Here is a 14,161-nt window from a genome sequence, read left to right on the forward strand (position 1 = left end):
GCGGCGGGCGGCGTCACGTGACGGCGGCGGAGCGGAAGTGGCCGGGGGGGAGTGGGAGACCCTTAAAGGAGCCGCGATGGCGCCGCCGCTGCTCCCGGCGCTGCTTATGGCCGTCGGCGCCGCCGCCCACTGGGCCGCGACCCCCGAGACGGTACCGGGGGGGGGGGGGTGTCCGTGGGGGGCGGGGCTACGGCGGGACCTCCCCCCCGGGCACATCTCCCCCAAAAACGCCTCCAGGGCCCCCCCTGTTGCCCCTCATTAATACCCCCCGACCCCTCTATTTACCTCTTTTTAGGCCACCAGTGCCCCCCACACACCCCCAGGGACCCCCATTGCCCCCACTTCCCCCCCCTTATTGCCCCCCCTTATTACCCCCCAGGGTCCCCCAATACCCCACATTGATTCCTATTGCCCCCCGACCCCCCCCAAGGCACTTGTCCCCCTCTATTTGAGCCCCGCAATTCCCCCCCCCAGGACCCCCCTTTGCCCCCTCTTAATGCCCCCCAAAGCCCCTTTTCTCCCCCATTTGAGCCCCTCAGTTCCCCCCAGGACCCCCCAACACCCCCCTTACCCCCCCTCGATGCCCCCCCAGGTCCGCCCGCGGGTGGTGCGGGAGCAGCTGCTGTGGGTGAGCGGGGAGGGGCGCGGGGGGGTCCACACCTTCCGGGTGCCGCTGGTGGTTGTCACCCCCGGGGGGGCCCTGCTGGCCTGTGCCGAGGGGCGCAAGCGCTCGGCCGCCGACGTGGGGGCCAAAGTCATCGCCTGCCGCCACTCCCCCGACGGAGGTGGGCACGGGGGGGGGTCCCTGGGGGGGCTGGGGGGGTAGAAGAGGATCCTGGGGGGGGATTTGGGGGGGCCAAGAGATTTTTGGGGGGTCCTGGGGGGATGCTGTGGGGTATAAGAGGTTCCTGGGGGGGTCTGGGGGTCCCTGGGGGGGTCAAAGAGTTCTTGAGGGGACTCTGGGGGGTGTTAGAGGTTTGGGGGGGGACACACTGGGGGGTTTGAGAGGTCTTTGGGGGGTCTGGGGGGGGTTCCAACAGTTCTTGAGGGGACTTTGGGGGGTATAAGAGGTTCCGGGGGGGGTCTGGGGGGGATTTGTGGGGCCCAAAAGATCTTTGGGGGGTCCTGGGTGGGTCTGGGGGGGGGCAAGGAGTTCTTGAGGGAGTTCTGGGGGTCACTGGGGGTTTTGAGAGCTCTTTGGGGGCTCTGAGGGGGTCTGGGGGGGACCCTGGGGGGGGGCAAAGGAGTCTGGAGGGGATTGGGGGGGGCAAGAGGCTTCTGGGGGGGGCGTCTGAGAGGTCTGGGGGGTTCCTGGGGGGTCCTGTTGGACATGGGGGGTCCGGGGGAGGGCTGACGGTGTGTGTCCCCCCCAGGCGCGACGTGGGGCCCGACGCGGGTGGCAGCGGATGACGGTTGGGGGGGGGACGGGCTGAGTTTGGGGGCGCTGGCGGTGGCGGGGGGGGAGGTGCTGCTGCTCTTCGCCCGCTGCGCCCACCCCCCCCAGGCCTGCGGCCCCCCCAGCACCCACCTCCTGCGCAGCCGCGACGGGGGGCGCTCCTGGGGGCCCCCCCAGAACCTCTCGGGGGTCGTCGGGAACGAGGTCTTCGCCCCCGGGCCCGGCTATGGCATCCAGGTATGGGGGGGGGGTCTGCGGGGGGCACCCGAGGGTCATGGGGGGGACTCAGGGGTCCAGAGGGGTACCTGGATGTCTGGGGGGGGTCCAGTGTCTGGGGGGGGGAGGAGGGGAGGCTTTCCAGGGGTTCAGGGGGCATCTGGGGGTCTGGAGGAGGGGGCCGTGTCTGGAGGGGGGCACCTAAGGGTCTTAGGGGGGCTTCCAAAGGTCTGGGGGGGTACCTGGGAGTCTGGGGGGGGTCTCAGTGTCAGGGGGGGCACCCAGGGGTCTGGGGGGGGTCCCAGGGGTTTGGGGAGATCCCTGTGTTCTGGGGGGGGGTCACCCACAGTTCGGGGGGGGAGTCCCAGGGGTTTGGGGGGACCCAGGCATTGGGGAATGGGGGGGGGGCCACTGGCGGGACCGGAATGGGGGGACCCCCGGGCGTGTGGGGGGGCACAGGTGTGTGTGGGGGTGCCGGGGGGGTCTCAGGCGCTGTGTCCCCCCCCAGAAGCAGCGGGCGCCGGGGCGGGGGCGGGTGGTGTTCTGCGGCCACGGGACGCTGCGGCGCGACGGGGTCCGGCTGCTGCTCAGCGACGACGGGGGGCGGCGGTGGCGCCAGGGGGGGGCCCTCCCCGCCATCCCCTTCGGGGCCCCCCGACACCCCCACGACTTCACCCCCGACGAGTGCCAGGTGGGGGCACCCCCGCGGCCGCGACCCCCCCGTAGAGGGGACCCCAAGCTCAGGACCCCCCCAGCCCCCCCCAGAGGAGAACCCCCAACCCCCCCATAGAGAGGACCGCAGAGTCCAGGACCCCCCCAACCCCCCATAAAGGGGTCTCAGGTATCAGGGACCCCCCCGACCCCCCCCATAGATGGCACCCACATATCAGGGACCCCCCCAGCCCCCCCCAGGGAGAGGACCCCCAACTCGGGGACCCGCCCAGTCCCCCCCAAAGGTCACCCATGTGTCCGGGACCACTCCACAGCCCCCCGCATAGAGGGGACCCCCCCTAGAGAGCACCCCAAAGTCTGGGATCCCCACATCCCCCCCCTAAACTTGACCTATGTGTCTGGGACCCCCCCAGCCCCCCATAAGGGGGTCCCAGATGCCCGGGGGGGGTCCCAGTCGCCTGGGAATGGGGGGGGGGGGGCTGAGGGAATGGGGGTCTCCCGGGGGACCCGTGTGTCTGGGACCCCCCCAGCCCCCCATAAGGGGGTCCCAGGGGTCTGGGGGGGGGTTCCAGACGCCCGGGGGGGGTCCCAGACGCCTGTCCGCCCCTCCCCCCAGCCCTACGAGCTGCCCGACGGCTCCATCGCCGTCAACATCCGCAACCAGAACTTCTACCGCTGCCGCTGCCGCATGGTGGCGCGGAGCTGGGACGGGGGCGAGACCCTCCCCCCCGCCGCCGTCACCTTCGACCCCGCCCTGGTGGACCCCGCCGTGGCCGCCGGCGTCCTCGTCACCGGCGACGTCGTCTTCTTCAGCAACCCCGCCCACGAGAGCCAGCGTGAGCGGGGGAGGGGGCCCCGATTCGGGGGGGGGCGGGGGGGGGTGGGGGTCCGGGGAGGGGGCGGGGGGACCCGGAGGTCCCGGGTTTGGGGGGGAAAGAGGGTGTTGGGGGCGTGGTTTGTGTCAGGGTGGGGATGGGGGCGTGGCCTGATGGTAGAGGGTGTGGCTTGTGATGGGCGTGGCCTGGAGGGAGTGGGTGTGGGCAGGGAGGGGAACCAAGGGGAACTGGGTTTGGGGGGGGAAAGAGGGTGTTGGGGGCGTGGTTTGTGTCAGGGTGTGGCCTGTGGGCATGGCCTGATGGTAGAGGGTGTGGCCTCTGGTGGGTAGGGCTGGTGCTGATGGGCGTGGCATGGAGGGAGTGGGCGTGGCCGAGGAGGGGGCAGAGTGGCAAAGGTGTCCCAAGTTTGGCGGGGGGGGAAGAGGGTGTTGGGGGTGTGGTTTGTGGCGGGGTGTGGCAGGGGGGCGTGGCATGACAGGGCGTGGTCGGTATGGGCGTGGCCCACCAGACCCCACCCACCCCCAGGGGTGAACCTGACCCTGCGCTGGAGCTTCACCAATGGCACCACGTGGTGGGGGCGGGGCCTGCAGGTGTGGGCGGGGCCCAGCGGGTACTCCTCCATGGCGGCCCCGCCCCCCGGCCCCCAGGGCCCCGCCCCCTACCTCTACCTCATCTACGAGAAGGGGCGGAGCCTCTCCACCGAGACCGTCTCATTGGCCACCATCAGCATCACTGGCGAGCCCTGACCCCGCCTCTCGCCCCGCCCACCCCTCCGGCCCCGCCTCCGCTAAGAAGGGGGCGTGGCGTCAATAAAGGGGTTGGCTCAGCCCGGCTCCACCTCATCACTTGTGGGTCGCCCCCAGAAATCCCGGGTTTCCCCCAAAATTGCCGGGTCCCCCCGTACTCCCGGGACACTCCTGCACTCCTGGGACTCCCCCGTACTTCTGCCATCCCCCCAAATTCCTGTTTCCCCCCCCAAAATCCGCGTTTCCCACCACAAATTCCTGCCCCCCCCCCCCCGTGCCCGCCGGCCCGGGGGGGCGTGGCCCAGCGGCGCGACCCGTCGCCATAGCGACGCGGCGGGGCGGGGCGTGGGGGGCGGGGCTTCCCCGCCAGCGGCTGTCGCCTTGGCAACGGGGCCTCCCAGAACCCCGGCGCGGGGGCTGCCCGCGGCGCCGCCTGCTCGGAAATCGCGGTGTCGTCCACCCCACCCCCCCAAGCTCCACACACACCGCGGGGCGGCGGAGCCCGGCGGGGCCGAGGGGAGCAATGGGGGGACGGAGGGGGGAGTGGGCGGTAGCGCGGTTGGTGCCGCTCGGGATCGGGCGTTTGCGAGGGGCAGCCCCGCGCTGTGAGGGGACGTGGGGTCCTGAGGCGCGCCGCGCGCGCGGGGCCGGAAGTGACGCCGCGCCAGCTCCACCCACTCCCTCCCGCGGCCGTCGCAGCGCTCGGCGGTAAGTGATGGCGGCGCGGCCCGGCCCGGCTCCGCCATCGGCCCCGCATCGCCGCCCCGCGCCGCCATCCGCCCCCCGCCGCCGCCGATACCCCGCGGCCGGGCCCCCCCGCGCGCGCCGCCGCCATCCTTCCCCGCCGCCGCCGCTCGGGGGAGGGGGGAGGTGGGGGGCGACCCCCGGCCCCGCCGCCATTGTGGGCGCCAAGATGGCGGCAGCGGAGGGGGCCGGGGGCCGGGGGGGGTAACCGAGGAAGGGGGGACGCGGCCCGGCGGGGGGCCGGGCTGGAGCGGCCGGTGTTTTGGCGGGAAGGAAGGGGATTGGCTGGAGCCGGCGAGGGTGGGGCCGGGATCTGTGGGGCGATGGGGGGCCCGGAGCCATGGGGCCGCTGTGGGGCGATGGGTGCCCAGAAATTGGGGTCCCCCGTGGGGCAGCGGGTCCCCAGAGTCCCTTATGGGGTGAGGAGAGTGCCTGCGCGCCGGCGTCCATTTGGAGGGTGATGGGCGCCCCGGTTTTGGGGTCCTCTATGGGGTGGTGGGTGCCCAGACACGGGGGTCCCCGTAGGGCGGTGGTTCTCTGGGTGCCGGGGTGCCCTGTGGGTGCCCGGACCCCTGGGTGCCCTTATGGGGCCATGGGTGCCCCGTTTCTGGGGTCCTTTATGGGGCGATGGGTGCCCAGAGGTTGGGACCCCCATGGGACAGCAGGTCCCCGGGGTGCTCTGTGGGGTGGCAGGCGTGCTCGCATGCTATGGTCCTCTATAGGGTGATGAGTGCTTAATTGTCGGGGTTCTTTATGGGGCGATGGGTGCCCAGGTGCTGGATTCCAATAAAGGGTGAGGGGTCCCTGGAGTCCCCTGTGGGGTGACAGGGGTGCCCAGACGCCTGGGTCCCCTTACGGGGTGGTGTCTGTTGGGGTGCCGGAGTCCCCTTATGGGGTGATGGGTGCCCGATTTCTGGGGTCCTTTATGGCACGGTGGGTGTCCCGACGTGGGGGCCCCCAATGGGGTGATGTCTGTTGAGGTGCCGCGGTCCCTTTATGGGGTGATGGGTGCCCTGAAATTGGGGTCCCCCATGGGGCAGTGGGTCCCCAGAGTCCCTTATGGGGTGATGGGTGCCCAGACAGCAGAGTTCCCTCAAGGGTGACAGGTCTCTGGAGTCCCCTGTAGGGTGACGTGGGTGCCTGAATGGCTAGGTCCCCTTATGGGACGATGGGTGCCCAATTTCTGGGGTGCTCTATAGGGTGATGGGTGTGTGGATGTTGGGGTTCTCTCTGGGGTGACGGCTGCTTAGATACGAGCATCTTCTGTGGGGTGACGGGTGCTCAGGTTTTGGGGTTCTGTGTGGCATAAGTGCTCTGTAGGTGCCAGGGTTCCCCGTGGCTGCCCAGACGCCTGGCTCCTCTTATGGGGTGATGAGTGCCCGGTTTTTGGGGTCCCTTATGGGGTGATGGCTGCCCAGACATGGGGTTCCCCTATGGGGTGATGTCTGTTTGGGTGCCGGGGTTCCCTATGGGTGCCCAGGTGCCGGCGTCCCCTTATGGGGTGATGGGTGCCCAGAAATTGGGGTCCCTCATGGGGCAGCAGGTCCCCAGAGTCCCCTGTGGGGTGACGGGGATGCCGGCGTACCTGGGTTCTGTATAGGGTGGGGGGTCCTGCGCTGTGTCGTGGGGTGATGGGTGCCCAGACGCCCGGGTCCCCTTTTGGGATGATGGGTGCCCAATTTCTGGGGGCCTTTATGGGATGATGCGTGTCCAGACATGGGGTCCCTTATGGGATGATGTCTGTTTGGGTACCAGGGTCCCCTTATGGGCTGATTTGTGCCCAGAAATTGGGGTCCTCCATGGGGCAGGATGCTCTGTGGGTGCCAGGGTTCCCCATGGGTGCCCGGACTCTTGGCTCCTCTTGTGGGGTGATGGGTGCCCGATTTTTGGGGTCCTTTATGGGGTGATGGGTGCCCAGACATGGGGGGTCTCCTATGGAGCGATGCCTCGCTGGGTGCTGAGATCCCCTGTGGCTCCCTGGGTGCCGGGCTCCTCTTACGGGGTGCTGGGTGCCTAATTTTTGGGGTCCTGTATGGGGTGACGGCTCTCTGGGTGCCGGGGTCCCTGCTGGGGGGCTGGGTGCCCCCCGCTGACCCCCCTCTCTGCCCCCACAGCCCCGTCAGGATGGCGGAGAACGACGTGGATAACGAGCTGCTGGATTATGAAGACGACGAAGTGGAGAACGCGGCGGGGGGCGAAGGGGCGGAGGCGCCGCCCAAGAAGGACGTGAAGGGCTCCTACGTCTCCATCCACAGCTCCGGCTTCCGCGATTTCCTCCTCAAGCCCGAGCTGCTCCGCGCCATCGTCGACTGCGGCTTCGAGCACCCCTCCGAAGGTGCCCGGGGAGGGTCTGGGGGGGGTTCGGGGTCCCCCCGAGGCGGCGCTGACCCCCTCCTCGCCCCGCAGTGCAGCACGAGTGCATCCCGCAGGCCATCCTGGGCATGGACGTGCTGTGCCAGGCCAAATCCGGCATGGGCAAGACGGCCGTCTTCGTCCTGGCCACCCTCCAGCAGCTGGAGCCCGTCACGGGGCAGGTGAGGGGCCCCCCATGCCCTGGGGGGGCTGTTATTTTGGGGGGGGGGGTGGTGTCACGCAGCACTGAGCCCCTCACCGTGGTGTCCCCCCCCCTCATCTTGTCCCCAAGGTGTCGGTGCTGGTGATGTGTCACACGCGGGAGTTGGCGTTCCAGATCAGCAAAGAGTACGAGCGCTTCTCCAAGTACATGCCCAGCGTTAAGGTGAGGGGGTGTCGGAGGGGGGTTGGGGGGGGCTGGAGGGGTTTGGGGGACCTCGGGGGGGGTTATGGGGGCTCTGAGAGGGTTCAGGGGGGCTTTGGAGGGATTTGAGGGGGCTCAGGGAAGTTTGGGGGGTGCTGAGAAGGTTTGGGGAGGGCCTGAGGGGTTTAGAGAGGCACTGAGGGGGTTTAGGGGGGCCCTGGAAGGGTTTGAGGGGGGACTTGGGGAAGTTTGGGGGGTGTTGAGAGGGCTTAGGGGGACCCTGGAGGGGTTTGGGGGGGCACTGAGAGGGTTTGGGGAGGACTGTGGGGGTGGGGGAGTGCTGAGAAGTTTTTAGGGTTCTGTGGGGGTTTTGGGGGCTCCGTAGGGGGTTTGGGGGGTTTTGGGGGTTCTGTGGGGGTTTGGGGTTCTGTAGAGGTTTGGAGGTTTTGTAAGGTTTTGGGAGCACTGTGGGGTTTGGGGGATTTTGTAGGGTTTTGGGGGTTCTGTGGTGGTTTGGGGGTTTCTGTGGGTGTTCCGTGGGGGGTTTTGTGCGTCCCGTGGGGGTTTTGGGGGGGTTCTGAGTGCGTGTGCCCCCCCTCCCCGCAGGTGGCGGTGTTTTTCGGGGGGCTGTCGATCAAGAAGGACGAGGAGGTGCTGAAGAAGAACTGTCCCCACATCGTGGTGGGGACGCCCGGGCGCATCCTGGCGCTGGCGCGCAACAAGAGCCTCAACCTCAAACACATCAAACACTTCATCCTGGACGAGTGCGACAAGATGCTCGAGCAGCTCGGTGGGGGTCGGGGGGGTCTGGGGGGGTCACAGGGGTGGGGGGACACCCCCCAGGCGCCCATAGAGGGGGTTGGGGGGGTGGGAAGGGGCACCCCCGGTGTGCGGGTGGTGCTCGTCCCCGTGGTCCCGATATCCCACATCCTCCGTAACCCCCCCCTAATTCCTCCCGCCCCCCCCAGGCTCCTCGTAACCCCCTTTCCAGACCCCCACAAACTCCGTTAATTTTCCTATAACTTCCCTGACCCCCCGTAATTGTCTTTAATCCCCCTATAAAAGCCCCCAGCCCCCCCATACCCCCTCCCTGGCCCCCCCAGCCCCCTCCAGGCCCCCCCATACCCCCTCCCCAGCCCCCCCAGCCCCCTCCAGCCCCCTAACCCCCTCTGGCCCCCCCAATCCCCTCCTGCCCTCCCAAACTCCCCCTCCAGCCCCCCATACCCCCTCCCCGCCCCCCCTAATCCTCTCCAGCCCCCCCCATACCCCCTCCGCAGCCCCCCATACCCCCTCCTGCCCCCCCGAACTCCCTCCGCAGCCCCCTCCAGCCCCCCATAGTCCCTCACCGGCCCCCGTAACCCCCTCTGGCCCCCCCCATGCCCCCTCCCCAGCCCCCCCATACCCCCTCCAGCCCCCCCATACTCCCCCCCACCCCCCCTAACGCCCTCCTTTCCCCCCCCCAGACATGCGGCGGGACGTCCAGGAGATTTTCCGCATGACCCCGCACGAAAAGCAGGTCATGATGTTCAGCGCCACCCTCAGCAAGGAAATCCGCCCCGTCTGCCGCAAATTCATGCAAGACGTAATTACCCCTTCTACCTTCTTTGCCCCCGGCGCCCGCCCCGGCGCGGGGGGGGTTGCCCCCCTTTTTCCCTTCCCGCTGCCCCCCCTGCGGAAGATCTCTCGGGTCTCCCCCCTCCGGCCGCCCCCTTTCTTCCTCCTCCTCCTCTTCCTCGCTCCGTCCCGCCCGGCGGACGGCGAAGAGCCCCCCCACACGCACTCGAAGCAGTAAGTTGCCTGCGCCTCTCCGGGAGTGGGGGGCCCCCCCTCCACTTTTCTTCTGGGCCCACCCCCCACCCCGTCACCCCCTCCGTCGCCCCCTCCCCCTCCTGCCCAATCCCCGGCGCGCACCGGCAGACGGCGGCGGTGGCGGCGAGGAGACGCGGCGGCACCCCGGACGGCCTCGGCACGGCCTACGGCACGGCGCGGCACGGCCTCGGCGCGGCTCGGCCTCCTCCCGGCACCCGGACCCCGCTGATCCCTAAACCCTGGAGCCGGCGCACAGCAGGATTTTGGGGAGGGGGGGGACGGCGGGGGGGGGGGAGGGGGGAGGGGGGGAGAGGGAGGGACGGGGAGGGGGGGTAGAGGTGCGGGGGAGGTATTGGGGTGGGGGCGCTCCGAAGGGGTCGCGGGGGAGGTGTAGGGGGTGCGTTGGGGTCTTTGGAGGTGCGCAGAGCCCATGTTGGGGTCCCGGGAGCCGTACTGGGACCATATTGGGGTCTCGGGAGCCATATTGGGGTCTCAGGAGCCACACTGGGGTCTCGGGGGGGCTCTTTAGGGGCCCCAGAGGCTGTATTTGACCCATATTGGTGTCTCAGAGGCTGTATCGGGGTCCCCGGGGCCATATGGGGACCGCATTGGGGTCCCAGGGGGGTCCCAGAGGCTGTATTGGGCTTCTGTTGGGGTCCCCGGGGCCATAATGGGACCATATTGGGGTCCCAGGGGCCATATTGGAACCATATTGGGGTCTCAGGGGACTCTTTAGGGGTCTCAGAGGCTGTGTTTGGCCCCTGTTGGGGTCCCCGGGGCCATATTGGGGTCCCAGGGACCTCTTTTGGGGTCTCTGAGCCTGTATGTGGTCCATGTTGGGGTCTCAGGGGCCATATTGGGGGTCTGTGGAGCCGTAGTGGGGTGCAGGGAGCCCATGAGTCCTTACTGGGGTATGAGGGGGCTCTTTTGGGGTCCCAGGGGCCATATTGGGGTCCCAGGGGCCATACTGGGACCATATTGGGGTCCTGGGGGGCTCTTCAGGGGTCCCGGGAGTTGTATAGGGCTCATTGGGGCTGTATTGGGACCATATTGGGGTCCCAGGGGACTCTTTTGGGGTCCCAGGGCCTGAATTGGGATCTCGGGAGCGATAGTGGTGTGCAGAGAGCCCATGTGCCCGTATCGGGGTCCCGGGGGGCTCTTTTGGGGTCCCTGAGGGCTCTTTCGGGGTCTCCAGGGCCGTTTTGGGGTGCAGGAGACCACACGTGGCTCCCTGGGGCTCTATGGGGTTTCGGGGGGCCGTAGGGTGCTGTAGGGTACCTGTAGGGCTGCGTTAGGACGTAAGGAGCCCCTGGGGCCATATTGGGGTCCGCGGAGCCTCTTTGTGGGGTCCGTGGGGGCTGTTTTGGGGTGCAGGAGACCGCCCCGGGCTCCCTGGGGCTCCGTAGGGTGTCAGGGGGCCGTAGAGCGCTGTAGGGCCGTGTTACGGCGTAGGGGGCCCCCGGGGCCGTGTTGGGGTGCAGGGGGGGTGGCGCAGAGGGGGTGTCTGAGCGCTGTGTCCCCCCCCTCGCCCCCCCCTCCCCCCAAAACAGCCCATGGAGATCTTCGTGGACGACGAGACGAAGCTGACGCTGCACGGGCTGCAGCAGTACTACGTCAAACTGAAGGACAACGAGAAGAACCGCAAACTCTTCGACCTGCTCGACGTCCTCGAGTTCAACCAGGTCCGGGGGGGCACCCCGAAACCTGGGGCCGGCGGGGGGGGGCACTGGAGGTCACGGGGAGGGGGCAGAGAGGGGTTTGGGGGGCGCAGGAGGGGATTCTTATGTCTTGGGGGGGCTCAGGGCAGGGCTGGGAGGGGTTTTGGGGGGGTCCAGGAGGGGACCCTCATATCGGGGGTGGGTGGGGGACCCCGATATCTTGGGGGGGCACTGGAGGTCACGGGGAGGGGGCAGAGGGGGGTTTGGGGGGTGCAGGAGGGGATTCTTATGTCTTGGGGGGGTCTTAGGGCAGGGCCAGGGGAGGTTTTGGGGGGACCCCAGTATTGGGGGGGGACCCCAATATTGGGGGGGTCTTGGGGGGTCGGGGGCATCCGGGAGGGCTGTGCTGGGCAGCGGGTGCCACAGAGGGTTTGGGGGGGGTGGACGGGCCCCAGTGTCCCAGTGGGGTGTGTGGGGCAGCACCCCAATATCGGGGGGGGTCCCAAGCATCCTGCCCCCCCCCCCCCCCCCTAATTAACGTGCCCCCTCCCCCAGGTGGTGATCTTCGTTAAGTCGGTGCAGCGCTGCATCGCTCTGGCGCAGCTGCTGGTGGAGCAGAACTTCCCCGCCATCGCCATCCACCGCGGCATGCCCCAGGAGGAGCGGTGCGACTTCGGGGGGGCCGGGGGGGGGCCCGGCAACCCCCCCGCACCCCCTTAACACCCCCTCCTCATCCCCCCCCCCCCCCCAGGCTGTCGCGGTACCAACAATTTAAGGATTTCCAGCGCCGCATCCTGGTGGCCACCAACCTCTTTGGGCGCGGGATGGACATCGAGAGGGTCAACATCGCCTTCAACTACGACATGCCCGAGGACTCCGACACCTACCTGCACCGGGTGGGGGGGCTTTCTGCCCCGGGGGGGTCCTGTGTGCGAGGGGGGGGTCCTGTGTGCGAGGGGGGGGGGTCCTGTGTGCGAGGGGGGGGGTCCTGTGTGCGAGGGGGGGGTCCTGTGTGCGAGGGGGGGGGTCCTGTGTGCGAGGGGGGGGGTCCTGTGTGCGAGGGGGGGTCCTGTGTGCGAGGGGGGGGGTCCTGTGTGCGAGGGGGGGGTCCTGTGTGCGAGGGGGGGGGTCCTGTGTGCGAGGGGGGGGGGTCCTGTGTGCGAGGGGGGGGTGTCCCTGTGTGCGAGGGGGGGGTCCTGTGTGCGAGGGGGGGGGTCCTGTGTGCGAGGGGGGGGTCCTGTGTGCGAGGGGGGGTCCTGTGTGCGAGGGGGGGGTCCTGTGTGCGAGGGGGGGGGTCCTGTGTGCGAGGGGGGGGGGTCCTGTGTGCGAGGGGGGGGTCCTGTGTGCGAGGGGGGGGTCCTGTGTGCGAGGGGGGGGGTCCTGTGTGCGAGGGGGGGGGGGTCCTGTGTGCGAGGGGGGGTCCTGTGTGCGAGGGGGGGGGTCCTGTGTGCGGGGGGGGGTCCTGTGTGCGAGGGGGGGGGTCCTGTGTGCGAGGGGGGGGGTCCTGTGTGCGAGGGGGGGGTCCTGTGTGCGAGGGGGGGTCCTGTGTGCGAGGGGGGGGGGGTCCTGTGTGCGAGGGGGGGGGTCCTGTGTGCGAGGGGGGGTCCTGTGTGCGAGGGGGGGGGGGCGTAGGGGGAGTTGGGGTGAGGGAAGTGGGGGTTGGAGGGGGCGATGTGGTTGGGGGGGGGGATATGGGGCTGGGGGGGGGCTTTGGATGTTGGGAGGGGGGTCTTGGAGAGAGACGGGGATTTGGGGGGGCCCTGGGGTGTGTGTGGGGGTGCTGTGGGGCACGAGGGGGGGGGGGGGGCTGGGAGGGTTATGAGGACATGTGGGGGCGGCTTTGTGGGGCACAGTGGGGGGGCTCGGGGGGGGCTATGAGGATGTGGGGGGTCTCTGGGGTCAATGTGGGGCATGGGGGGGGTCTGTGGGGCACAGGGGGGGTTATGAGGATGTGGGGGGCTCTGGGGCACAGTGGGGGGGCTCTGGGGGGAGTTATGAGGATGTGGGGGGTCTCTGGGGCACAGGGGGGGTTATGAGGATGTGGGGGGGCTCTGGGGCACAGTGGGGGGGCTCTGGGGGGAGTTATGAGGATGTGGGGGGGCTCTGTGGGGCACAGGGGGGGTTATGAGGATGTGGGGGGGCTCTGGGGCACAGTGGGGGGGCTCTGGGGGGAGTTATGAGGATGTGGGGGGGCTCTGGGGCACAGGGGGGGTTATGAGGATGTGGGGGGGCTCTGGGGTCTCTGTGGGGCACAGGGGGGGTTATGAGGATGTGGGGGGGCTCTGTGGGGCACAGGGGGGGTTATGAGGACGTGGGGGGGTCTCCAGGTGCGCTGTGGCTCCCGGAGCAGCTCCGTGCCCCCCCCCGGGGTGGGTTGGGGGGTGCCGTGGGGGGGTCCCGGTGGGGCTGTCCCCCCCTGACCCCCCCGGCGCCCCCAGGTGGCGCGGGCGGGGCGGTTCGGCACCAAAGGCCTCGCCATCACCTTCGTCTCCGACGAGAACGACGCCAAAATCCTCAACGACGTTCAGGACCGCTTCGAGGTGAACATCAGCGAACTGCCCGACGAGATCGACATCTCCTCCTACAGTGAGAGGGGGGCCCGGGGGGGCCCGGGGGGTCCTGAGGGGTTTTGGGGGGTTTTGGGGGGGTTGGGGCGGGTCATGTTGGGCTGCCCCATGTGGGGGGGGGGGGGAAATGGGGGTCGGGGGGGGATGGGGGGGTCTGAGGGTTTCTGGGGGGATCTTAAGGGGGTGGCGGGGGGGGCGGGGTCAGGGGGGGTTGGGGGGGCCTTGGGGTGCTCTGGAGGGGGGTTGGGGGGTCCTGGAGGGGTGGGGGGGTATCGGGGGAGGGGATTGGGGATCCCGGGGGGGGTCTGGGGGGGTCGTGACGGTGCTGGGGGGTCCTGGGGGCACCCCTGACCCCCCTTTCCCCTCCCCCGCAGTCGAGCAGACCCGATAAGGGCCCCACAGGATCGGCCGCCGGCGTCGCCCCTCCCCCCGCCGGCCCCCCCCTCCCCCCACCCGGCGGGGGGTTTTATAGGAAAAAAACTCCTGAAAAGACAAAAAAAAAAAAAAAAAAAGACAACCCGACACAAATCCGGGAAAATTCCCCTCTGCCCCTCCCCCCATGCCGCCAGCCCGGGGGGCGGGGCCTGGGGACCCCCCGCCCCCCCCGGGACCCCCCCCGCCCCCCTCCCCCCTCCGGCTGTACAATTTCTGGTTTTTTTTGGTAATAAAGTTGCCTGACCCGGCCGTGACCTCGCGCGTGCCTGCGGGGCGGGGCTGGGGAGGGGGCGGGGCTTAGAATGGGGGTGTGGCTTTCGGGGGAGCGGGGGCGGGGCTTGGTTAAGGGGCGGGGTTGATACGGTG

The 14,161-nt window shown here is 69.5% G+C and overlaps 2 protein-coding genes across 6 annotated transcripts; both read left to right on the forward strand.

Annotated features, from left to right (window-relative positions):
• The first annotated feature begins 1 nt into the window (after position 1).
• On the forward strand, positions 2-3,902 carry NEU1 (neuraminidase 1). Of its 4 annotated transcripts, XM_082499752.1 has the most exons (7): positions 6-151; positions 593-785; positions 1,374-1,633; positions 2,121-2,303; positions 2,901-3,120; positions 3,646-3,682; positions 3,773-3,902. In XM_082499752.1, the coding sequence occupies exons 1-7, from the start codon at positions 77-79 to the stop codon at positions 3,864-3,866; spliced, it is 1,062 nt and encodes a 353-aa protein (XP_082355878.1). In that variant the 5' UTR covers positions 6-76; the 3' UTR covers positions 3,867-3,902. The 4 variants fall into 4 exon arrangements, with proteins under 4 accessions (XP_082355876.1, XP_082355877.1, XP_082355878.1 ...); XM_082499750.1 differs by having other exon boundaries at positions 2-151; positions 3,646-3,902; XM_082499751.1 differs by having other exon boundaries at positions 2-151; positions 2,124-2,303; positions 3,646-3,902.
• A 624-nt stretch (positions 3,903-4,526) lies between these two features.
• On the forward strand, positions 4,527-14,044 carry LOC309682804 (spliceosome RNA helicase DDX39B). 2 transcript variants are annotated; one of them, XM_082499749.1, is made up of 11 exons: positions 4,527-4,574; positions 6,725-6,945; positions 7,017-7,144; positions 7,255-7,347; positions 7,933-8,116; positions 8,790-8,908; positions 10,686-10,817; positions 11,349-11,458; positions 11,545-11,689; positions 13,232-13,379; positions 13,735-14,044. In XM_082499749.1, exons 2-11 carry the CDS (start codon positions 6,735-6,737, stop codon positions 13,749-13,751), a joined length of 1,287 nt encoding a protein of 428 aa, XP_082355875.1. In that variant the 5' UTR covers positions 4,527-4,574; positions 6,725-6,734; the 3' UTR covers positions 13,752-14,044. The 2 variants fall into 2 exon arrangements, with proteins under 2 accessions (XP_082355875.1, XP_082355874.1); XM_082499748.1 differs by lacking the exon at positions 4,527-4,574 and adding an exon at positions 4,945-5,029.
• The last annotated feature ends 117 nt before the right edge of the window (positions 14,045-14,161 follow it).

Source organism: Vanellus vanellus (genome assembly GCF_965231255.1).
Source record: "Vanellus vanellus genome assembly, contig: SUPER_32_unloc_3, whole genome shotgun sequence".
NCBI lineage: Eukaryota > Metazoa > Chordata > Aves > Charadriiformes > Charadriidae > Vanellus > Vanellus vanellus.

What these genes read in the sequence shown, in the direction of transcription:
- LOC309682804 (XM_082499748.1), top strand. An exon ending in TGGAGCCCGTCACGGGGCAG is followed by an intron (nt 7,145 to 7,254) that starts GTGAGGGGCCCC and finishes CTTGTCCCCAAG; the next exon opens with GTGTCGGTGCTGGTGATGTG. An exon ending in GGCATGCCCCAGGAGGAGCG is followed by an intron (nt 11,459 to 11,544) that starts GTGCGACTTCGG and finishes CCCCCCCCCCAG; the next exon opens with GCTGTCGCGGTACCAACAAT.
- NEU1 (XM_082499750.1), top strand. Translation starts at nt 77, where the DNA reads ATGGCGCCGCCGCTGCTCCCGGCGCTGCTTATGGCCGTCGGCGCCGCC. An exon ending in TCACCCCCGACGAGTGCCAG is followed by an intron (nt 2,304 to 2,900) that starts GTGGGGGCACCC and finishes CCCTCCCCCCAG; the next exon opens with CCCTACGAGCTGCCCGACGG. An exon ending in CCCCGCCCACGAGAGCCAGC is followed by an intron (nt 3,121 to 3,645) that starts GTGAGCGGGGGA and finishes ACCCACCCCCAG; the next exon opens with GGGTGAACCTGACCCTGCGC.